Consider the following 24,969-nt stretch of genomic DNA (forward strand, 5'->3'; position numbering starts at 1 on the left):
GGGGGAGGAAGCCATCTAATAACTGTAGCATGATACGGCCGGACAGTTGTTGATATTAATAGAAGACCTAACATGGTTGCTTGGATTATGCCTTCTATAATTGTCATCAATGAAGGCTGCAGCATGAACAACTAAGGTTGGAAGAGTGGGAGCTCTTCTGAAAATAAGTTTATTTCGAGCTTCCTAGATTTTCCAACACAGAAGGATGTGATTTTCAGTGCTGGATTTTTGAGTTTCCTTCCTAAACAAGGAAAGAAACCAATCATCAGAAGAATGTAAATCATTAGCATTAATAGAAGGGGTGTGAAATTTGCACACCCTAAATTACAATTTGCACTCCCATTATCAATTTTAATATTTGTATATGTACTCTTGATACGTCTTTCCGATATTACCCTTACTATGACAACATTTGTCTTCAGTCTTTCTCTCTCTTCTCTCTCTCTTCTCTCTCTCTCTCTCTCTCTCTCTCTCTCTCTCTCTCTCTCTCTCTCTCTCTCTCTCTCTCTCTCTCTCTCTCTCTCTCTCTCTCTCTCTCTCTCTCTCTCTCTCTCTCTCTCTCTCTCTCTCTCTCTCTCGTATCCTCTATTACTTTCAGAGCAAAGAATCGTAGTGAAGCTGGAGATATGAATTTACCGTAGTGAGCAGGGCGACTCAAAGCAAAAGTCGCTGCCATGGAGGTAGAGGAGGAAGGAGAGCTTTTGGGTCGGATCTGCGGATTTGGGTAGGAATATGTCGACCGAGATGGGTGGGTCAATGAATGGTGCCGTATTTGTGGATGCGGAAGAAGAGGAACTCGTGTTAGACGTCAGAGTGATCAGCGATGGTGGCCATTGGTGAAATGGTAGAGTAGTGTTTGTGGTGAATGATTGAGAAGGTTTAATTGGGTGAGTTGATCAAGTCATGGGATGTGGGAATATGTTATATTTGCAGGGGGTTCTCTTCTGCCTTCAAGGTCAATAAAACATCTGAAATGAAGTTGATCGAGGAGTAATGGTTCCTTTGTGAATGGTAGTTTGGATAATGGAGAATATGCATCCAATCGAGAAATTAGAAGGCATTTATCCAATTTGAATAAGAACTCTATGGATTCAGATAGTGAAACCTCTTATCTTGATAGGTCATTTGAAGAAGCAAGAGCAATAATGAGAGTGTACTGCCTCAGATACAGAAAGTGATTTGGAATCTGGGCCACAGAGTCAACTTGGCAATCAACAGCAGATGGATGCCCTGAGGTTTAGATTATGTAACTGATGATCATGAGTGGGTTTGTTTTCTGTTGCTTTCACCAAATCAAATTTGAAAGATTTCACGATCATCACAAATCTTTCTAGGTTTTGTTTTCTGGGTTTTGCTTTCTCATAATCAAAATCAGTCACAAAATCTTTCTAGGTTTTGATTTCATGAAAGATTTGTGTTTCAAATAAGGGTAGAATTTTGATATCAATTTAATAGATTTGTGTGTTAAAACTGGGCATCAATTTTGGTATAATCATACTTGATTGTATTCATTGGGCAATGAATCTGGGCACCCAGTTTAATACTTTTTTTCTGTTTTGGAGAGGATGATGATCGATAACAACTTGATATAGCAGCTTCGTATATCTAAACCAATAATTGATATAAAAGATATTGTCAATTTGGTTTTGCTTCTTGATTTTTTTTTTTTTTTCATTTCAGCTATAGAAGAGAGATGAGAGAAAACTAAAAGAAAGAGTGAAAATGTCAGAGAGACAAGAGTGTTTTGGAAGATGAGAATAAGGGCAAATGTGGAATAGTATGATGAAAAGGTAGACATGCAAGTAAAAAATATTAAACAAATAAAAGGGGTGTGTAGAATGCAATTTAGGGAGTGCAAATTTCACTCCCCTAATAGAATCCGTTAAATTCCAATTATCCATAGCAAAGCTGGTGAAGAAAAGATGATTAATATCTTCTACCCCTGAATTGCAAAAAGCACAATTAGGATCAATAGTTCTGGAACTTTTCTCATTCTGATTTATATTACTAACTTATTACTTTTGGTGAAAATCACTTAGTTGAGGTTGATGAAATAATTCTTTTAAGGGGAATTATAGTTTTATTAATCATATCAAATGGTTAATGGTCTATAATCTTTAGCTTGGTTTTGAGAGTAATGAGAATGAAAAATTATTGGGCGAAGAAATGATATTGGAAAATGATTGAGCTAAAGTAATGAGACACTGTTGAGAAATTTTATTGGGCCAAGATAATTCTGAATATCTTACTTCTTATCTGTGATTGGGTTTGAATGTTCAGTGGCAAATTTTATAATTTTATGAAACTTTAATGTTTATTCCAGAAACGTCATGTTAATTAATGGTCTGCACGTGGTAGTGACTTTGTGCATGGCTCTTGGACCAGTGGACTTTACCTTATTGGTCATTACCTCTAAAAACTTTGCCCTCTTTTCTTTTCTACAATTATATCCAATAATGGCGAAGAGCATACATGGAACAAAACCAGAGAAACTGGTGCCGAAAATTGTTCGGACCAAGATACGCGTGATGAGTTATTGGAAGGAGCATCCCTTGGGTTGATAGCCGAAACCCTACTGGATAAAGCCACACAGCTGGACCACACAGGTGGGACATTCGGATGAAAGGAGTAGCTACACACAGGCTCCGAGGGGCTACAGCCCACCCCAAATTTTGAAAAAACGTTAATTTGTAGCTTAATTTTAGTTTAAAAAATTAAATATTAAAAAGTAACCCACCCCAAATTTCTAAACTTAGCCCATATATTAGTTTTTTTTTTTTTGTCATATATATGTTATCTCTTTGCTTGAAGTATTTTATTGTATTTTTTTTTATCTATTATGCTTTAAGAGGGATACTCACATCAAAAGCTTGCTTTTTTTAGGTAAATTAGGTTAGAAAAAGAGTTGGTTGAAATTATGATACAGATTCAATAATTAAAGATTTTCAGTTCTATTCAAGAGCGCATGATAAAATATGAATAGGTATGTTTTTTAGTCTTAGACTTTTGTTATCGAAATTCTATCAAATGTTTTAATATTGATTTTTTTGATCAATTAGCTATTTGATTATTTGATATGTATTTAATATATGGGATAAAGCTATGATATGTTAACATTTCTTATACATCAACTATTTTTACCACTATGAAGACTCATTCCACATTGTAGAATTTCCATAATAGGATAAAGCTATGATATGTTAACATTTCTTATACATCAACTATTTTTACCACTATGAAGACTCATTGTACCACTTTAAAGACTCATTTTACCACTTGAGAATTCATGTGCCAACTAAGAAAATTTACCACTTTAAGGATTCATGTTACCACTTTGAAGACTAATATTATTATTTTGAGGACTCATTTTATGATTTTAAGGTAATTATATGTATGTCATACATGCATTAACACATTGTAGAATTTCCATAATATATGATGAGGTTTAATTTAACTATTTAAGGAGGAAATCAAACATGTTACTTGTAAAAGTTAAAAAAAGAATTTAAGCATTAATAAACTTTTATTAAATTTTTTTTAAAATTTTTTTTTTTAGCCCACCCCATTTCAAAATCCTAGATCCGCCATTGATTCGGATGTAACAGAAAGTCCACACCCTTCCTATGCCTGGTATTGAAGATGCTTCAGCTTCAACCTGAGAAGGCGATCGTGCTAGAGTTCATCAACAACGAGCCCTTCAAGTACGTCAGGGTACGTACTCGGAGCATTTTACTTGCGGCTCACGGCTACAGAGATTGATGTTTACCAACGCCTGGAGCCCTTGTTCAATGATTGTCGAAAGCTGATCGAGGAGGAAATTGGCTGATGGAGCCTTTGCTTTGACACATATGGACGAGGTTGTGGAGGAGCTTCTGACGAGTGAGTACTGGTGTGACATTTTCTTGCCGAGGAATAAGAAGAGAGAGACTATGTGGTCGGCTGGTTGCTTGGTTTGTTGGAACCTAGGAAAAGTACTTTGGAGGACGAAGGCTTGGAGGAGGAGAGGGTGTTGAACGAATATTATCAAACTAGGAGGAGGAGAAGTACGCGTACGAGTAGGGAAAAAGCTGAGGCTAGGCGCCATGAACGGGACCAGAAAAGAGACGACTATCACCGTTTAGTTCTTCAAAATAGAGACCTAGGAGGGGATGTCATCAATGGTTTCCTAGTCCAGGTAGAAATCACGAGAATCATCAAAAGGATGGGATAGACAGCCAAATATTGCTGCATCCAACAGGATCCGGGCAGCTTTTGGGATGAACCCCCTCGAGGTGTATGTAGTCATTGCTTCGGCTGGTTAATTAGTTGCCTAGTTCACCATGTTAAATACACGTCTTTCAGTATCTTATCTATGACCTTAATCCTTAAATATTGCTTACCACTCTTATCTATATTTTGCTACGCCTCCCTACCTTTACTATGCAGTATGCACTACATTTAATTCTTCGATTTTGAGAATAAATTGCAACACAAGATGGCGGTTTTTTTGTTTGTTATATATGCTATCAGAGGAAAATATCTAACAACTCTAGCTTATATATATAGTCAGTCCAGTTAGTGTACTACAGTACTAGTACTAATACGTCCAGAGTGAAGGTTCATTCGTTGCCTTCTCATCGACATTGTAAATCTTGCATTCTGTTAGGAGCAGATTTAGCTCCACTGGTTTTAAATTATCTGCTGTAAATTCCTTCCTTGTTAACAATTGGAACATCCGTCATTGCTAATTGCTATTCGGGGTGTTTCCTTCATTGGTCGTATGATCATGTCCCATAACTAGAATATCTTAGATTGCTTTAACTTTTTAAGATGAGTTCAAACAACCAAACAAATTCAGACGCAGCTTCTGCAAGTACCTTTTGAGATGTGGAAAGGCCAAGGTCAAGTGTAAAACTAATTTACAAACAAGCTCACACAATTACATGTTCATCATTAACTTTAAACATACCATTGACGTCATAAGTAGAAGCCATTGCTGTAGCTACAAAAACAAGGATGAAGACGAGGTTGAAGTCTTATGCTATTCACCAACTGTAGCTTCTGAATGGGCAGAACACAATGCTTGTAGACGGTGGTGATAACAGGGACCTTAACCTCTTATTTATACAAGTTCAAGTCCTAGGAATTCTCCCATAAAGATTTTCCTTGAAGAACAAGACTTGTATCTTAGATTCCTAATGCATCACAGTTTAGGACTTTCTTGTAGTCGAATTAGTGGATTCCTAATCCAATGCTAAATACACTATCCATTTGATATCTAGGTTGATTCTTTTCCAAATCCATGTTATATTCGATTTAATGTATTTAATGGTTTCCTAGTTACTCTAGGATAACTTGTGATGAGTCCACTTTTGATCTAACAATCTCCCACTTGGACTATCACTGGTTATCAAAGGCAACCAAAACTGAATAACATCAACTCGTTTACAACCAACTGAAGTGTGCACCAGAATAAGGAAAAGTCTCAAAATCCATTCAGCATGGTCAAGACACAGTAGCTTATGCAGAGCAAGGAAAAACATACACTTTAACAAAAATGCAGCACTTCTAGACCACTAACACAAGCTCCTGCATTCCACATATGCTATTAAAACAAATGATGCAGTATATGAACATCGTGTATTACTAGAAGATCATATACTTAAATGGTCCAACTGAATGTTTCAAAATGAAACTCAAGCAAAACTGAAAACACTGATGGTCTTAATGCTTGTACTTTAAACTGAAGGAACATGTTCAATGAAAATACAAGACCATCTGTCATTTAGGTAAATCAAGAACACAAAACAAAGGTTGCACAGAATTTTAATAAAATTGCAGTAACACAACTTGAATGAAATACCTCGAGAATTTTATTGATAATCAAAATTCAATAATACATAAAGTTGTGATGATGGATAAACTGATAATCACAACTACCAAAAACTTACAAGAACTCAGAAAATACAAAACTCATAAAAATTTGCTCTTAACTAAATTAGGCTCCCACTGAACTCAAGATTCTAAACTAGGCAAAACACCAATGTTCTCAATATGCTTTTTGAAGGCTGCAACTGACAATCCCTTGGTGAAGGGATCTGCAAGCTGAGAGTCTGTGCTTATACTCAATACTAAAATTTCTCCATGCTTGACTCTCTCTCTCACACTGTAATACTTGAGGTCAATATGCTTTGAGTTATTTGACCTTTTACTGTTTTTACTGAAGAACACAACTGCCTCATTGTCACAATGAATTACAAGAGCATCTGAAACTATATGACTTAAAATCCTAGTTTGCATCAGAAAATTTCTAATCCATAGCCCTTCACACATTCCTTCATATACTGCAATAAATTCTGCCTGCATTGTAGATGTGACAAAGGTTTGTTTCATAGTCTTCCAGGCAACAGCCCCTCCTGCAAGCATAAAAACATACCCACAAGTCGATTTCTTGGAATCAGGATAATTTCCTGCAAAGTCTGAGTCTGTGTATCCTACACGCTTCAATTTCTCCATCTGTCTATACACAAGCATGTGGTTTTTAGTCCTTTGCAAGTACCTGAGTACTTTCTTTCCAGCTACCCAGTGTTCATGAACTGGATTAGACTGAAACCTAGAAAGAATACTAATTGCAAAAGACAAATCAGGTCTAGTGCAGACCTGAGCATACATTAGGCTGCCAACAAGCCTTGCATAAGGCTTGGATTCCATATCCACCTTTTCTACTTCATTCTTTGGACTTTGTTTCTTAGTGAGCTTATCTCCCTTAGACATTGGAACTTCCCCTGATGCACAAGTCTCCATGCCAAATCTTTTCAGAATTTTAGCAATATAGTTTTTGCTGAGATAATCCTAGCAAACCTTGTGCTCTATCTCTTATAATTTCTATTCCTAATACATATGATGCCTCACCTAAATCTTCATGTCAAAATTCTTTGACAGAAAGGCTTTGGTTTCTTTTAGTAGCTTTAAATTGCTACTGGCCAACAAAATGTCATCAACATAAAGTACCAGAAATATAAATTGGTTTTCAGATGTTTTGAGATAAACACACTCATCCACTAAGTTCTCAGTGAACCCAAAAGAAGAAATCACAGAGTCAAACTTCTTATAGCACTGTCTAGAGGCTTGTTTTAAACCATAAATAGATTTTCTTAACTTGCAGACTAAATCTTCTGTTCCTGGTTCTATAAACCCTTCAGGCTGCTTCATGTAAATAACCTCGTCGAGCTCTCCATTCAAGAAGGCTGTCTTGACGTCCATCTGGTGTAGCTCCATGTCAAACTGAGCTACAAGTGCCATGATGATCCTAAAAGAGTCTTTGGTTGAAACTGGGGAAAAGGTTTCAGTAAAATCAATACCTCCTTTTGTGTGAAACTCTTGGAAACTAACCTAACTTTATGTCTCTCAATATTCCCATTTGCATCTCTCTTGGTTTTAAACACCCATTTGCATCCTATAGCCTTTTGTTTGGGGTCAGGTTTCACCAAGTCCCAAACTGTATTGTGGTTCATGGACTCAATCTTAGCTTCCATAGCTTGTTTCCACTCACTTGACTGACTGCTTTCAATAGCTTGATTGAAAGTGACTGGATCATTGTCATCTGCAAGATCAATTTCAACTTCATGTTCTTGCAAATAAACAATGTAGTCCGAATCTTCCCCCCCCCCCAAAGTTGGTTTCCTTGCTCTATGAGACCTTCTTAATTAGGGATTTTGATTTTGTTATGGTTCTGCAGGCTGATCTTGAGGTTCTACAGGCTGTGGTTGATCATCTTGTGCATTTTGAGTTTCTGGAACACTAATGATTGCTAATGTATCATGAACTATAGGCAATATACTTTCAGTATGCTCATTTTCCACAATTTCTTCAAATTTTGAAGATAAATCTTCAAAACTTGTATTATGAATTTTCTCATCCAAAAATTTTACTTGATGTATTTCAAAAATTCTTGGTGAGTGTTGAGCTGCATAAACTTTATAGCCTTTTGATTTTTTAGGATAACCTATAAAATAGCAACTTATATTTTTAGGATCAAGCTTGTTAATGTTTGGATTGTAAATTCTAGCTTCTGTTGGGCATCCCCATACATGACAATGGTGAACGCTAGGTTTTCTGCCACACCATAACTCAAAAGCAATTTTCTCTATAGCTTTACTAGGTGTTCTATGGTAAACGTAGTTTGCAGTCCTCAAAGCCTCACCCCATAAGAACCTAGGTATGCCTGTTGTGCACATCATGCTCCTGACCATATTCAAAAGTGTCCTATTCTTTCTCTCAGCCACACCATTTTGCTGAGGATTATATGGGGTGGTATATTGAGTCTTGATGCCTTGTTCTTGCAGAAAAAAAAGCAAAAGGACCCTTTTGTTGTCCACTCTCAGTGTATTTTCCATGAAATTCACCACCTCTATCTGACCTAACAGTTTTGATTTTCTTTTCTAGTTGTTTTTCTACTTCAGCCTTAAATATCTAAAAAGCTTTAAGTGCTTGAGATTTTTCTGAAAGTAGATAAACATAACAATATCTAGAAAAGTCATCGATGAAAGTTATGAAATACACATTTTCATAGATTGTTTGAGTTCTAAATGGACCACAAATGTCAGTATGTATGAGCTCTAAAAGTGCTTGGCTTCTATATGCAGTCTTTTTTCTTAAGTTAGTTATCTTTCCCTTAAAACATTCAACACAATCTTGTAAATCATAAAAGTCAAGTTCATTCAGGATATTGTTCTTAACCAAAATTTTCAATCTCTCTTTTGATATGTGGCCAAGTCTTCTATGCCACAGATATGCAGACTTGTCATTGCATTTAGTTCTTTTAACACCAGTTAAAGTGTTACTCGATGTGTTATTATTTTCAACAAGAGAAATTTCTTGTTGACTGTGTGAACAATTTAACTGCAGGTAATCATTCAATATAACACCAGAACCAATTTGAACTGAATCTTTAGAAATAATAATTCCATTATTGTCAATAAGAAGTCTACATCCAGATTTAACCAAAAGAGAAACTGTAACTAAATTTCTTCTCATGGAAGGTACATAATAAACATTATCCAAAACTAACAACTTTCCTAAACCAAGATCTAATTTTAAGGTTCCAATAGCCTTGACTACCACTCTCATGCCATTGCCTACACACAGGTTTACTTCATCACTTCTTGGGACTCTCTTCCTTATGAATCCCTGCAGAGAATTAGTAATATGTAAGGGGCTTCCTGAATCAATCCACCAGTTTTTGGTTCAACATTAACTAATTAATTTCTAAAGAAAACAGTTAGTTAGAAAAATTACCCTTTTTGATCAACCAATTCTTAAAGCCTGTGCAATCTTTCTTCATGTGCCCTACTTTCTTACAGAAATAGCACTTGAACCTAAATGGTTTGTTGGCTTTAGCTGCTCCTGAGGTAGATCCTTTGTAGATGGTTTTGGTAGGCTTGAGCTTAGACTGGTTCTGGTATTTCTTCTTAGGCTTTTCAACAAGGTTCAGTGAGGTGCTCGGCTCTTTTTCCTTTCTAATCTTGTCCTCCTCATCTACACAAATGGCAATCAGCTCCTTGAGGCTCCATTTTTCCTTTAGAGCATTGTAGCTAGTCCTGAGTTGGCTAAAGCTATTAGGCAAGGAATGCAGTGCAGTGTGCACTACATAATCATCAGTTACCCCCATGTTGAGGTCCCTTAACTGAGCATTAATCTCAATAAGCTTCATGATATGCTCTCTCACTTTTCTTGTTTCATTGTACTGAAGGTCGTTAAACTCCTTTGCTAGCCTAGCTGCCTCAGCTTTATCACTTTCCCGGTACATATCATGAATGGCATACAAAAAATCCATGGCTAGATTAGGTTCCTCTATGCTACCTCTAACTGTATCTGACATGGTAGTCCTAATAACATTTTTTGCCATCTTATTAGCCTGATGCCACTCCTTAAAATATTTCTTCTCTTCATCTGAACTTTCGCTAGTAAGCTTCTCAGGTTCATCCTCAGTTAAGCAAAGGTCCATGTTCTTGTTCATGGCTAGGTAAAATTCTACTTGGTTTCTCCACTTTTTGTAGTTATACCCAGTTAGGAGCCGAATGGTGTTCAAGGTCACAATAGGGATTCCTAAAGAGCAAAAGACAAAAGAAGGTTTTGTGAGTTTTCCATCTGTAAGGTTCTTAAAATTTTAAGTTTTATGTTTTCTGTAACTTCAAGCAATATCAAAATCAAAACAATGCAAAATAGAAAACAAAAACAAAACACAAGCAATACCACACATCAATAGCCCTTTAACCAAAATTAATAGCATGCATCACTTTTGAGCAGAAGACATGATATCCTGAAGGTTCCAAATCAATATGCCACATTTATTCAGTTCAAGTTATCCGAAGAACACAAATCACATCTTTAGACAGAAATTTGAATTCTAAGTATCCATATTTGAAAAGAACATATATGCATATTGCTATCTGCATTCTAAAATCATATTGTACTACTTCTTTGGAAGCAAAATTATATGCATAATTTTAAAATACAAGATACAATTTTCTAGTTTGTTAACTTAAGGTTTTCTGCAAGAATTAATGAAGAATGCTTTGTGCAATATGTTCATTCAAACCTACAGAAAACACAAACCAAATTGAGCTTGAAAACTTGATTTTCTATCTGGATTAATAATCCTTATAAGAACTAAGCTCTTTGTACCTGTCAAAATTTTTAACAACGCCTAAAATTTTGGGAGTTTTCTACATGCATTGTTATATTATGATTCACAGATACGATACTCAAGAATTCACATTAATCATGCATATCAAATCACAGAACAACCGTCATAGATATGCAAGCACAATGTCGATTTCACAAAACACAGTAGCATCCAAGAAAAATTAAATTTCCTCCGGTCACCATCTACTCTAACCTATGCGCATGCCGGGAATGCTACTAGGGTTCTTGTGCTCATCAAACAACAAAATCAAAATGAATTGAAACTAAATTTTTCTGTAAAAAAACAAAAAACAAAAAACCAACCTTTGCAAATTTCCCAATTTTGCTGCTAAAAACTTTCGCGGAAGCGTGAATTCAAAAACAGAAGACAGCAAAAGATCCTTATTGGCATCTTAATCGAGCAACACAGGGGTCTTGAATCCCTACAAGATGAGTTCATCTTATGCGTCTCCGATTCTGAATACCCAGAACCAATCCCTGCTTAATGTGACCGTTATAACAACGGTCACTTCCTTTAGTTTCTGAAGGAGGTTTTTGGATCGGGTCTGGGCTTGGATCAACATATGTTGCTTCTTGGGCCAAAAGGGTTTTCTGAAGATGGCCAAAACGTGGCCGTTTTATTGCAAATCAAAATTTTTTTTTTTTTTTTTTTTTGAAAACCTTAAAACGATTTCTCATTGAAATAAACTGAAGCACAATTTTGTGAGCCTAAGCTCTGATACCAATTGTAAAACTAATTTACAAACAAGCTCACACAATTACATGTTCATCATTAGCTTTAAACATACCATTGACGTCATAAGTAGAAGCCATTGCTGTAGCTACAAAAACAAGGATGAAGACGAGGTTGAAGTCTTCTGCTATTCACCAACTGTAGCTTCTGAATGGGCAGAACACAATGCTTGTAGACGGTGGTGATAACAGGGACCTTAACCTCTTATTTATACAAGTTCAAGTCCTAGGAATTCTCCCATAAATATTTTCCTTGAAGAACAAGACTTGTATCTTAGATTCCTAATGCATCACAGTTTAGGACTTTCTTGTAGTCCAATTAATGGATTCCTAATCCAATGCTAAATACACTATCACATTTGATATCTAGGTTGATTCTTTTCCAAATCCATGTTATATTCGATTTAATGTGTTTAATGGTTTCCTAGTTACTCTAGGATAACTTGTGATGAGTCCACTTTTGATCTAACATCAAGCACCAAGTCAAAAGAACTTTGAGTTGTTTCAGAGGATACCTAGCTAGCTGGTTGTCTCGAGGGGCGGCGCTGAATAAACACTCGAGACTAGATGCTGGCATTTTGGGAGCGACCTCCAAACACAAAGAATGATGTGAGCAGAATAAAAAACTGTTGAGCAGTCAGCAGAGAAGACCATCCTGAAGAATGAAGTTTCTGTGGAGGTATCTTTTGCTCTTACCATACTGACCAAGCTCTTGCTGATAGTACTGTTTCTATTTGTGGTTCTCCCTTAACTGACTGTAACTGAAGAGTAACAATCTTTTGGTTCCCAGATCCTTCGTATTGGTAAGTGGAGAATTGGGTTTGGGCAGCACAAATTTTCTGGAAACATGATCTGATTTGAGGTGCTTCCTTAGTTTTCAGCTACGTTTCCATTAGATCATGATATCCTTGACAGAAACTGGGTGCAGGGTGGAATGACTTGTTTAATGTCTACCTATGGACATTCTGAATAAATTTGCACTTGGGCTTAGTGTGTTACCAATGCATGTAACTTCACGACCTCAGCTTACATGTATGTTTGAGGTTCATGAATGGATTGATCATTTGCTCAAGTGTTCGAAATAGCGATTTTCCTATTAGTCTTTATCAAGGCATAACTAGACAAGGTCTCCTTTGCCCTCTAATGTTCTGTTGCTGCTGCAAATCGATGTGGAGCTTGATTTTGTCTCAAGGGTATTGATTTTCCTCTTCAGCTGTATTCCTACTTCAAGTTTAATGTCAATATTAAGGCCATCTATTAAGATGGGTAGGCAACGGTTTACCTCATAGGTTCTTCCCCCTTCTACTAGTTGGTGTAAAATGGTTCCGGGTCTCAAACAAGGTGCTTCACTAACAGCTGCAAAAACTATGCTGCTGGCTATCTGGCTAGTTTGAGGTTTCCAACTCCATGATTTCCCCTCTTTTTTCGGTCTCACAATCTCCCCCAACTGACCTAGCTTGACAAAGGCAAGGAATCTTCTCATGCCATGTTCTTGAGGAGCTTAAACCCGCAAATAAAAAAACAAGACAAAAAAACACAAAATTGGTAGATACAATGTAAACCCTTACCATACAACACATTCCTAACATTCACCAGGTTATTTTAATAGACTCATCAAACAATAAATCTCGCTTACAATCTCATGATTTCAATAAATGAAAATTGTGCCAAACGCAACAAATTTGTCATAGAAAAAAAAGTGGGAAAAAAAATGAATACTCAATGTACCAGTTCTAGAGTAAACTAGCATTTACAACAGGATATCAGACAAATTCGCCATATTCATATTGACACAATGACACAAATCAATAAAAATCCCTATGATTTATCCTTGTAATACAAACTCTTGAATAATTTCTTATCACTCAACTCACTTAAAAATATTCCTGCATCCACCGTAAAATCATCTCAAGTCTTCACAGCAGCAATCCCGTCTCTCCCTCTAGCACCTAATCTCATATGAACCAGCTTTGGTGATATAGCGAACCCACTCAACAGTATTGTAACCACTTTTCTCCCATACCTGCAAAATAAAAATCCATGAATAAATGCAACATTTTCAAGGGAAGGCATAATAACAATGCTGTGAGTCCAGGCATTACCTTGAGAAAACGTACACGTAAACCAGATGCTGTAAACATTGGAACCTGTATAGACAATTTCCCAATAAATCACGTCTTTAAAGGGGATGCTGAGGAGAAGACAAATTGAATACCATAAACGTAGAAATACATGAAAATGAGGTACTAGTTCAGGAAATGGCCCTCATCAACAAGTCAACTGTATTATTACAATTATTAAACTGTTATACTTCCAACCTCATCTACGATATTTTCTCTCATGTAATTACTGTATTATTACAATTATTAAACTATTATACTTCCAACCTCATCTACGATATTCTCTCTCATGTAATTAATCTAACTGATTAAAATCCTGAAGAAACAAACAAGCAAACACCATTTTCTTTTCTAGAATATGAATCAATATCCTAGTTAGGGACAACAATTTTTAGTATAAAATTTACTTAAATGAGACACTACATAGGAGGTTATAAGACCTTCTGAGATTATCAAGTGAAAATGTGTACCCCAAAAAAAAAAAAAAAAAAAAACCTCAGTTATTTGAATTAGTATTCATAATTAATCAGGCACCTGGAACTCCATCTGAATTGGCGGTCTTGTCCAAGACTTCTTTTCTGTCATCGTGGAAATCAGCTCAACTTCCGCACTCAAAGTTGGCTCAGTTTGTCCCGGAAACTTTCTTATCCTACATAGTTGAATAAAGTTAAGAGCAATGGAGTGAAAGAAAAAAGCCCACACAATCATATAACTCGGACATAAAAAAATTTAAGGCGGGCTGAAGGCTCCTCTATCAAATATGCCACAGACAGAATACCATTCTATGAGCCTAGAATGGTAAATTTAATCTCATCCTCTAATCACCTATGCAAATCTACAAGGGATAATGTTATTGTACACTCTTCTTAATAGAAATGGGATTGCAACTCTTAGAGAAATTAAATAGTCCACAAATTTAGGATGTCACAACTCACAAAACATACTAAAACACTCACTTCCAAACCAAGCAATCAATAGCAGCATTGTACTTCGCTCGACCAGAGGTCACTTGAAAACTTGTTTTTGCCGTTTGTTTTGGCACAGGAATTTTGATGACAACCCCAAGCGCAAACATCTTGGCACCAAAAACACTCTTTACCTGAAGAGCACAAGGTGCGTATAAGCTATTTCACACCATAAACTTTCAAAATAGCAACCTTCAACATGTGAACAAGCATACTTACCTTAACATTTACTTCAATGCGAGTTCTACCGAGTTCCTTAATTGTGGGCAATACTCGGAACGGAAGATTCACACCCTCAGTTATACGGTACCTGTATCACATATAACCAACTACTTAGAGAACTACTAGTCCGAATTATTAGATAGACAGCCCTACTAAGCATGTTAGGCGATTTGTATCATACTACAAGACAATCTACATGGGAAAAAAAGGAAGTATAATGATGAAATCATGAAATCAGTCAATCATGCATTATGTAGGCCGCTAATTGCAGGATTGGTAGCATGTAAAAGGCTTCTTTTTCTTTTTTTTTCTTTCTGAAATATACATGCATAACAGCTATTCAGGGCTTCTGTTCTATCTCACAAAATAGTATAGAAGATGTAACTCAGAACACCAGCTGATACAAAAAGTACATAATGGACTCCATGCACAAAGTTTAAATGCTTACGACTATGCTTGATGAAGGACACTATTGAGTAATGAGCTTAGCACTAGAAACAATTTTAGAGTATTAACTTACTTCATCAATTCGAATTCACCATCAGGTGGCACAAAACTAACTGTCTTCTCTGAGTTAAACCTCGTCAAATTTACACATTGATGGAAAGTAACATCATCGAGCTCAATAGTTTTTCCACTGCAAAATAATAGTGAGGGTCAAGAAAGAAAATAAAATGAATAAACCATGAGCTTTGAGTGTGTTTTGGCATCACTATAGAGAACTGAGATCAGAGAAGGGAGATTATTTCAGTGCGTCTTCTTCTACTTTTAGTGGTAAAATGTTCACTTACAATTTTAACATGAAATATACCTTTTGGTAGGACGAGATTTAATTTGCGACTCTTTCTCAAGGCCAATCTTATCATTCAACCCTAACTTCAAATCAGGCATTCCAGATAGAAAGCACTTCATAAGAATCTTCCCAGTTACATCGCAGCGTAGAACACTACCTATAGTCACCAAAATTGCTTATGAGTAGACCAATCAGAAATTGTTTGTGCAGAGAACATCAGAAACACTAGCCCACCTTTGGAAGACATCAAAAGATTTACACTTTCCACAATATCCAAGAAAACCTGCATTAATCAAATGTTAGAAATCTAGTTGAATGCCGAATAACGAATGAAGAAAAGATGACAGGAAAAAGAAAATTTGTCACCTCATTCTTTTTATAAACAAGGCCCTCTCTCCGCCAACCGACAGCACCTGTAACTTGCAGAGTTGCATTAGGGACAGGTTTATCTGTAGGCTTTTTTTTTTTTCCAGCACACAATTGACAAGAAAAAAATGTCAGGAACTAATATCATGATATCAATATGATAGAATAACTAGAAGCTTCTATCTATTATTCTAATCTACAGAGCAAATATCCTAGAAGATTGCATATGCAATTTCCCTACCCTGAAACATTAAAGTATCTTACCTTAGAAGAGAAGGGCGAACGCACTCCTTCCTGGGTGATGTAAAGCTTTAAAATTTCTGGAGAAAGATTCTGGGGATAACCAAAATCCATAATTTCTGCAATTTAAAGGTCGACATCAAAGTTATATTTGACCTTTTATTTATTAACTAAAGATAAATTAAATATATGCATAAATATGCATGGTCAATCCGCACTGCAGAACATGAACTTTACAGATCACAGCAAAGAAGCAATGCACAGCTGACATAATGTTACTCATTTCAACATCATCATATTCAAAAAAAGCTTAATTCAATTATCAGTATCACAAACTTCCATAGTATTCTTTATCCAAGATATCAAGCATGAAGTCCGGGAATGAAGGCATCTTGGGAAGGTAACTCATCTACTAAGTACTAACAAACAGTCTGCACAAAGCCATGTGTGCAAAACCACAGTCAACTATTATGTGCTGCCATGTTAACAGTATCAAATCTTGTTAGAGAGGATGTGTTGTGCATACAACTAGAAATATGGCAAGTACTTGTGCGCAACAGTTACCAATAGTGGCGTCTTATATCATGAGGTTTTGCTTGGTTTTGTTTTGTAGTTACACCCTAGTCTGCTAGAATATGAATATTCAGCAACTAAAATTCATCCTTTTACACAAGATTCATTTTGTGGTCTCCAGTTACTTTTTAGCTTTATTCACTATTGTATGAGGTAAATTCTAAGTTGTAAGGCATGAGTATGGCAAAAGGTTTGTATCATAAACATAACTCTTATAAAGAAATGAAATGAGTTTATAAATACTTACCGTCCAACAGCTCATAAATCAAAACAAAATTATTACGAATTGCATCTTCATCAAAAGCCCCACCAAAATAGGATTTGAACAGCGCAACGGCCTGCAAGCAGAAAAGAGTACCAGAATTATCACCATTATTAAAGTTCATCATTTGCAGGTTCACAGACAGTGAAAAATCGAATATAGACCCATGCCCTTAACTAAATACAAAGTACCAGTTTGAACTTTTCTGAATAAAATCTAAGATAATAAAGGGCAAACAAGATTACCAAGAAAATAAAAATAAATAAAAACTTTACTTATGATTGAAGAAATGACTTAATTAGCTATTTGTCATTGTATAAAACACGGCAACAATTCAAGATATTGACTGATTGAGTAGAAGAAGTAAGTTTCCAGTTCAAAAACTAGCCATGGTGATAAACAGCAGAGACCATCTTGAATTCTTATTTACACAGTGCTCGAATCTGCATAAAATTTGGGTAACAACATCATCATTACCTCGACCACAAACTTGAAGGCACAAGCTACATTCGCATTGCTGCTGACTACAATCACAATGTAAACATTGCTGATTCTCATGTAAAAGAAAGAGCATCCACCAATCTGCCGCACAGGACATGTACCAAGCTCTTTTGTTTGCATTATATGCATTCGGAACGCATCCACCATATTTCCACTGAAAGAATAAATAAACAGTTGTTACACACACTACTGCACAATTTAAAGTTGTTGGATGAATTTTGATGACATAAATATTTAGCCAACAACAGAATAAAGAACACAAAGATATGCATACAAAGCAAAGACCTGACAATGAAGAATTTCCACAACATGGAAAGAAGGCCTAAGAGGGTGCCCTTCATATCCTGACAACATTTTTTTATTATTTTATGTGAGCCTGAAGTCTATGACACACGTGCTTCTTTCCTTCTCAGGACAGTATTTCAAATAATACCTTTCTACACATGCTTAAATGAAATTACATTTCCAAATTACCATCACACTAAAGTAAATTCCTGTCAACAAAAGGGTAGCTCACTATTGGAACCACCACTACAAATAAGCTCTTAATTTTCATTATCTGACATATGTTTATGCTTCTTTTTCTTCTCTTAGTTCAAATTACATTATGAACTTACCATGACACTAAAGTAGAATTCTAGCAACAAATGGGTTAGTCACTATGGGAACCGCCAGTACAACTACCTCTTAATTTTCAAAATCAGCCGTGTGTTCACTCTTCCCTTTTTCCTTTGTTATTCAATATGCCATAGTTAACTTTAAACGTTAGGGCACATGGATTAGATATAAACAGAAGAATCAATGCAAGTGCCTCGGCTAACTGTAATGTAATAGATTAGTCCTCGGTTTCATCCTACATCAGTTTCACTAATTGACTGGACCTCATCCCTATCCTGCACCCTTGTTCATGCACCTAAAATCTTCAGAGAAACCTATTAAACTCAAAAAGTGAATGTTCTAACAAAATCCTGAAAACACAAAAATGTCAGTATCGATGAAACAACTTTACTTCATCCATCACGTTTAGTTACCACAGCATCTACCTAAAGCTTCGACACCACTAGTTTTGTAACAACTTCACTATACCAAAAAAAAGTACTTTATCAAGCTTCAGACCTCATCACTTAGGAATGTCTCGTACCAAAAGCCAATTAGGAACATTACACGCCGACACTTAGCCGAACTCACAGCACCATTTCAGTGCATAAAATTGAGTACAGCATTTCCCACTTTCGATCTAAATTTGAATTCCCTACACTCTAAACAATGACATAAGCAGAGTGTCCCCCCATATAAATTTCAAAAATTTCGATTCGAACCCACATACAGTTAAGCACAAACAGATACACCCATTGACCGAAAACCTCAACACAAAACATGAATGCATCTCTGCCCAGAAACAATTGACAATTCTACACACTAGTATCCCAACACAGTAACACAAAGATACATGCATAGAGGCCATTTCTGAATCAAATTGTATGAAGAAAATTCGAACCCAAAAGCTGTGAGATAGAGAGAAAGAGGGGAGAAGTTACCCGACGTCATCACGGTAGAGACGGTTGATGAGGACATCTCCGCGGAGGTTCAAGAAGTAAACGGCGGAAGCAGCCACCGGCATGTCTGATCCAGACCCAAATTAACGGCGACGGAGACTGGGTCAGCTAATCAGATCTGCGAGATTTGGAAAATGAATCGCCAGACTAATAATGAAGGGCGTGGGCGTCTGCTGGAGCTTGGCTTGAGAAAGCCTTGAGCTTTGGTGAAGAGCAATGTGTGGAGAATCGCAGAGAGAAAGGAAGCAAGAAAGGTCTCAAGTTTGAAGAACAAGTCGCGGAAGAGTTGCAGTCAGAGAAGTTGGTCTCTCTCTCTCTCTCTCTCCCTCTCCACGCGTGCCTGCCAGCTACTCTCTCTCTCTTTCTTAAGAACCCAAAAAATATTAGAATTTTACTTAAGAACCCAAAATTCATAGATACTATTTTTATTTTATTTTTATTTTTTTCAAAGAGAATGCTTTATTTCTTTAGAAAATTACATGTAAGTGTCATTTTGAGACTTATATTAGTCAGAATGCCACTTGCAATTTTTTGTACAAATAAGGCCACCTGCACCCACAAATTATTTCTCTCGTGACGATTTTACCCTTGTACCTGATAAACCCAATTATATCCTCGATGGCTCGATCTGTAATCACTCTCTCTCTCTCTCTTCGATCACAGGTCTTCACGACCTGGTCTCCGCCTCCAATTCCGCCTCTGATTCCGGCGACCACGGGCACGATACACTCTCTCTCTCCCCCTCCCTCTCCCTCTCTCTCCTCGATCACAGTTCTTCACGTCTTGGTCTCCAATTCCAATTTTGAATAGCACCGGCACGGTGCTCTATCTCCTCAATCACGTACAGATCTTCACGACACTAGTTCACTTTAATTCCACCTCCTTATTTCGGTTGATGACTGGGAGGATGTAGCTCCGGCGACCAGAATTGGATTAGGGAGTTTGAACAATTTGGCCGGAAGGACCCCGTTCTACCTTTTTTGTTCGATCTGAAGCTCTTCGATCTTCATCAAGTTCAAATCTATGAGATTTTGTATAATTTTTTTATTTGAATTCCCCTGAATTTCAGGTCGTGCAGAAGACGACGGCGATGAACAAGCTCCGATTGGAGCTACCTTACTAGAGGCGAACTCAGAGCTCTCTGATTCCCTACTCTACTCATATCTCTCCTATCGAAAAGTTGCAAGAGGTCCTTGCACTTAATTCTGGAGTGCACTTGTGCTCGAAAGAAGCGAGATTGTTAGAGAAGGAGATTGATAGTGAAAGACGACAGTAACAAAGCACCAATTTCAGAATTACGATTTCAGTAGGCGTTTGATTTGTGCATTTGTTCTCTTATATATGTCTAGAATTACTAGTTAACTTTGTGATTTCGATTAGTTAGTTTCTTAAGTTCGGCGATGAGGTGGAACAGAGTTATCAGATGCTATTTGAAATCATGTTGAGCAATTGAGAGTTTGTAACATGATGCTACTTGATTAGTCTGCAAGTACAGTACCATTTCAAATCATGTTGAGCAATTAAGAGTTTGTAATATGATGTTACTGTAAACTTAATTTAGAGTTTTGTCAGACTTCTTATATGTTGTGGATGAAATTGGATCTTAATTTTATGCCTCATTGTTCAATTTTGATGTTATGGTATCTATATTTCTGATGGTGTTTTATTCTGGTTTGTGTCTTTGTTTTGTGGTTAAATTATGGCAATATTTGTCTTGCACTTGCATCATTTTAGAAAGAGAGCAAGTGAAGCGATTTTTAATGCTGGTGAGAATAGCTTTTGGAGTTGGTGAGAGTAACTTTTGGTTTTGGTAAAAGTAGCTTTTTGTTGTTGGTGAGAAGAGTTTTTTATGTTGATGAGAGTATCTTTTGTTGTTGGTGAAAGTAACTTTTGGTGGTGATGATTGTAGCTTTTTGTGGTGGTGATAGTAGTTTTTGACATTGGTGAGAGTAACTTTTGTTAGCGGTGAAGGTAGTTTTTTGCGGTGGTGATAGTAGCTTTTTGCGTCAATGAGAGTAGCTTTTGTTGATGGTTAGAGTAGCTTTGATACTGAAGTAGCTCTCTAGTGTTAGTGAGAGTAGCTGTCTGGTGTTGGTGAGAGTAACTTTTGTTGTTGGTGAGAGTAGTTTTTGGTGTTGGTGAGAGCAGCTTTTGCTGAGAGTAATTTTCTGTTGCTTGTGAGAGTAGCGTTTGTTGCTGGTGATAGTGATAGTAGCTTTTGGTGTTAGTGACAGTAGATTTTGTTGGTGGGGATAATAGCTTTTGGTTTTGGGGAGCTTAGGTTTTTTTGGTAAGGAGTAGTTTTTGTCACTAGTGATAGTAGCTTTTGTCACCTCGTCGGAGGTTGCCGGAAATCTCACTGGAGTAGATTTTGTTGGTGACAGTAGTTTTTGTTGCTGGTGACAGTAGCTTTTGTGAGCTCATCAGAGGTTGCTGGAAATCTCACCTGAGTAGCTTTTGTTGCTAGCGACAGTAGCTTTTGTGGTCTCCGGAAGTTGGCCGGAGACCCGTCAAAGTTGACCGGAGACCTCGCCGGAGAGGAGAGAGAGGATGATTGTTGATTTTTACTCTAGTGGCATTTATGTAAATATATTGATTTTTATATCTAAAATTTAACACATTTTTTAATGAGAAAAATTCAGTTACCGTCCCCAAACTATTCTGCCAAGGCCAATTTGATACCCGAACTCTCAAAAGCATCAATGTGATACCCAAAGACCTAAATTGGCATCAACGTGATACTTCCGTTCAAAATTTCTGACGGCGCCGTTTGTTTGCTGATGTGGCAAGCAAGTGGGTCCCAAAAAAAAGTGAAATGACCCATTTACCCAAATCGAGCAATTGACAGTGTGTGGGAGAAGCCAAAGGTACCAAGTACCAGCTGGCAAGTCTTTTTCTTGATCTAATTGTGCTCAATTGCTATCTAGGTTGGTTTTGCTTTTTTGGTTTATGCTGGGTTTGTTTTTAGTTCTTATATACATGAATTCATGTTATATGTTGCTTTGGCCTTATGATTGTGATTTTGATCAGAGTATTTGGTATATGTTGTTACTGACATGACGGCGGCAACGGAGGAGGAGGATGCTGAGGTTGTGGCGGTGGAGGAGGGGGTTTGATGAATGGAGGTTCTATTAGCGAATGGGTGACGGTCTCTGCGAAGAAAGAAGATGGTTGGTGGAGCTAAGGTTCACCAAAATTTGGTGTGCAGCGAACCAGTTTTCCAGTTGGTTGCTCCGGAAGAGGAAAGCTGCTGAGCGGAGAAGAAGGAAATCAATTTTGGCGAAGAAGAAGACATGGGTGTCTCTGGATGCCTAGAGCAGTTTTCTGGGTGCAGAACGATTTGATTTTTTTTTTTTTTTGTTAATCGTGTCACCCAACTTTCGTTTTGGGTCCGTTTGCTGGGAGTTGAATGCGAAGAACATGGATTTGTAGCAGGAATTGGAGAGGATGATGGCAGCGTTGGTGATGGTTTGGGCGGAGGGGAAGGAGATGAGAGAGAGGAGGAGGAGAGAGAAGAAGAAGAGGACTGAGTTTGAAGAAGAAGCAGAAGCCATTTTTCTTTGATTCTTGGGTGGAGGAGAAGGAGCGGAGCTTGCGGTGGTTTGGCTAGAACAAAATCCCAGAAGAAGAAGAAGAATGAAAAGAAAAAACATGCTCCTATCATTTAATAGGATTGATTTAGGTGCTTTCACTTAGGTTAATTAGTAAAGGAAAGTAAAATATGGGAAATCATTTGCTTCAAATGTTTCACATGATCAACTTCTTTCTCATGACTTAGATGATCAATTATAGGATTTGAATTGAGTTTAATCATATGGAATTGGTTTTGATCTTTGTTTCTTACATTTCATCCTTGTATATATGTTTTTATATTTTCTTTATTTCATTTAATTTTAATTTTCAATTTTATAAATCTTCAAACCCCCTTATTTGTGTTTAATTGTATATATTTATATTCTTTATTTTATTTTTGTAAATAATACTTTATTATTTTAATTCTTTATTTGTTTACACAATTGTATATATTTATATTTTTATTTTATTTTTGTAAATAATACTTTTCTCTATTTGTTTACACAATTACAGGTGTACCCTCAATCCTCGGTTAGAACGATCCCTACTTATTCTATACTAACGATGACATTTTACAAGGTTAAATTACGCGCTCATTTTGTGCGTGTCAATTTTTGGCGCCGTTGCTAGGGATTGACACTCATTTTAAACGTGTCAATTTTTGGCGCCGTTGCCGGGGATTGACGCTCATTTTGTGTGTGTCAGCAAACAGACGACGCCGTTAGAGATTTTTGACCGAAGTATCACTTCGATGTCAAAATACGTCTTTAGGTATCACGTTGATACTTTTGAGAGTTCGGGTATCAAATTAGCCTTGGCAGCATAGTTTGGGGATAAAAGCTGAAATTTTCTTTTTTTTAGGAATTAACAAAAAAAAGGGTAAAAAGTCGATTTTGCCCTTTTTTTGGACCCACGTGCTTGCCACGTCAGCAAACAAACGGCGCCGTCAGAAATTTTGGACGGAAGTATCACGTTGATGCCAATTTAGGACTTTAGGTATCACATTGATACTTTTGAGAGTTCGGGTATCAAATTGGCCTTGGCATAATAGTTTGGGGGGACGGTAACTGAATTTTTCTCTTTTTTAATCTAATGGCCTTATGAGGAAAAAAAATAGTTTGTGGCCTTATGGCTAAAAAAACATTCAAATATGCACTTATATGTAATTAACCCTTATTTCTTATAAGAGTATTATTAGCATTGGTCTTTGTTAGGAGTATATTCGGGTATTTCGGTAATTTTGGTTGTAGAAAAGCTGATACATAAGTCCATGTAAAACTGTAATTGGGGATCATCTTAGTAACAATGTAGTCTCAAATTTCTATATGCTTTCTTCTTCGTTTTCTTCTCCTTGTTTTCTTTGTTTTTCGTTTTCAATAAACCACGAATGTTATCATGGTATCAGAGCCACGGCTCTTGATCCTGTGGACTTTTTCAAGCTTGTAGATGCTTTCGTTCTACCTCTAGCTTCCGCATTTATCAGCTTCATTAGATTTCAATCCGGTGTATTCCCAATTTCAAACCCTAACCCCCGAAATTCAATTTCACCTGATTCTTGAAGCTTCTGCATTGGATTCTCGCTCAAAGCATGAGCTCTCATTATCCGTTATCTATGATTCGAAATTTTATTGCTGTAAGGTGTACCGTTTGCATCCAGTTTACTTCGTCGGGAGTCCAGTAGGTGCTTGGTTCACTCATTGGACACCGGGGACTTGCCTTTTCGCTATGATTGAATTGAGATTGCTTCGGTTATTCACTCGGAATACAAAATCACTCTCTCATCTAAGTGAACATTTCATCGAATACCTGGCGTGCATTCTCTCATCTAAGTCTCGATGGAATTCGGTAATTCTAAATCGTTTGCACTGCACTTAGTGGATATGATTTACTATTCAGGGTATTATTCCTGTGTTGATATGGACAAATTGATGGAATTGACTGTCATGTAATGATAATTGTTGCTATCTGGTTATTCGGTGAGGGTTGTACATGTGCTGAACATGATGATGAATATGGATATTTGAGAGTTCTCTATTATCTTGTATTTTGGATGATTGAGCTTATGTTCAAAACTGCAAATCAAACTTTGGTGTTATATGGCTAGGAGGTTCTCATATCACTAGACTCTGATATGGTAAATTTGAGGAGGAAGATGTCTAGTTCTCTGTTATGCTGCTTCCTATAACATCCTATGCTCTTTTTGGCGATTCTGAATTGTCTCATCAGCTTGTATTCTTGCCATATTATGCTGCTAAGTGATCAATATTTTGGTGTCATAACTGATATGTTGTTGTTTAGTGTTTTTCCTACCGCTAAGTATGTTGACTTACGGGCTATGAAACAAAACAAAAACCTTGAAGGTGTGTTGTCCTCCGTATAA

The 24,969-nt window shown here is 36.8% G+C and overlaps 2 protein-coding genes and 1 pseudogene across 2 annotated transcripts; 1 reads left to right on the forward strand and 2 right to left on the reverse strand.

Moving 5' to 3' along the window:
- The first annotated feature begins 2,456 nt into the window (after positions 1-2,456).
- On the forward strand, positions 2,457-4,210 carry LOC112175630 (annotated as a pseudogene).
- A 1,784-nt stretch (positions 4,211-5,994) lies between these two features.
- On the reverse strand, positions 5,995-6,783 carry LOC121050636 (secreted RxLR effector protein 161-like). The gene has a single exon (XM_040511405.1). It carries the CDS (start codon positions 6,781-6,783, stop codon positions 5,995-5,997), a length of 789 nt encoding a protein of 262 aa, XP_040367339.1.
- A 6,257-nt stretch (positions 6,784-13,040) lies between these two features.
- On the reverse strand, positions 13,041-19,372 carry LOC112179533 (AP-2 complex subunit mu). The gene is made up of 13 exons (XM_024317971.2): positions 18,999-19,372; positions 17,437-17,614; positions 16,945-17,035; positions 16,149-16,243; positions 15,885-15,974; positions 15,753-15,801; positions 15,537-15,675; positions 15,246-15,362; positions 14,723-14,813; positions 14,495-14,637; positions 14,073-14,187; positions 13,521-13,565; positions 13,041-13,441 (listed from the first exon to the last, which is right to left on the reverse strand). The coding sequence occupies exons 1-13, from the start codon at positions 19,079-19,081 to the stop codon at positions 13,361-13,363; spliced, it is 1,317 nt and encodes a 438-aa protein (XP_024173739.1). The 5' UTR covers positions 19,082-19,372; the 3' UTR covers positions 13,041-13,360.
- Positions 19,373-24,969: the final 5,597 nt, after the last annotated feature.

The sequence above is a fragment of the Rosa chinensis genome, chromosome 7 (genome assembly GCF_002994745.2).
Source record: "Rosa chinensis cultivar Old Blush chromosome 7, RchiOBHm-V2, whole genome shotgun sequence".
Classification (NCBI taxonomy): Eukaryota; Viridiplantae; Streptophyta; class Magnoliopsida; order Rosales; family Rosaceae; genus Rosa; species Rosa chinensis.

Bases quoted from the DNA above. Each gene is read 5' to 3' on its own strand.
- LOC121050636 (XM_040511405.1), bottom strand. From the start codon at position 6,783: ATGGAGACTTGTGCATCAGGGGAAGTTCCAATGTCTAAGGGAGATAAG.
- LOC112179533 (XM_024317971.2), bottom strand. From the start codon at position 19,081: ATGCCGGTGGCTGCTTCCGCCGTTTACTTCTTGAACCTCCGCGGAGAT. The intron at 15,802-15,884 runs GTGACAAATTTT...TGATTAATGCAG, and splicing joins TTGTTTATAAAAAGAATGAG to GTTTTCTTGGATATTGTGGA. The intron at 13,566-14,072 runs GTGCCTGATTAA...TTGTCTATACAG, and splicing joins CAATTCAGATGGAGTTCCAG to GTTCCAATGTTTACAGCATC.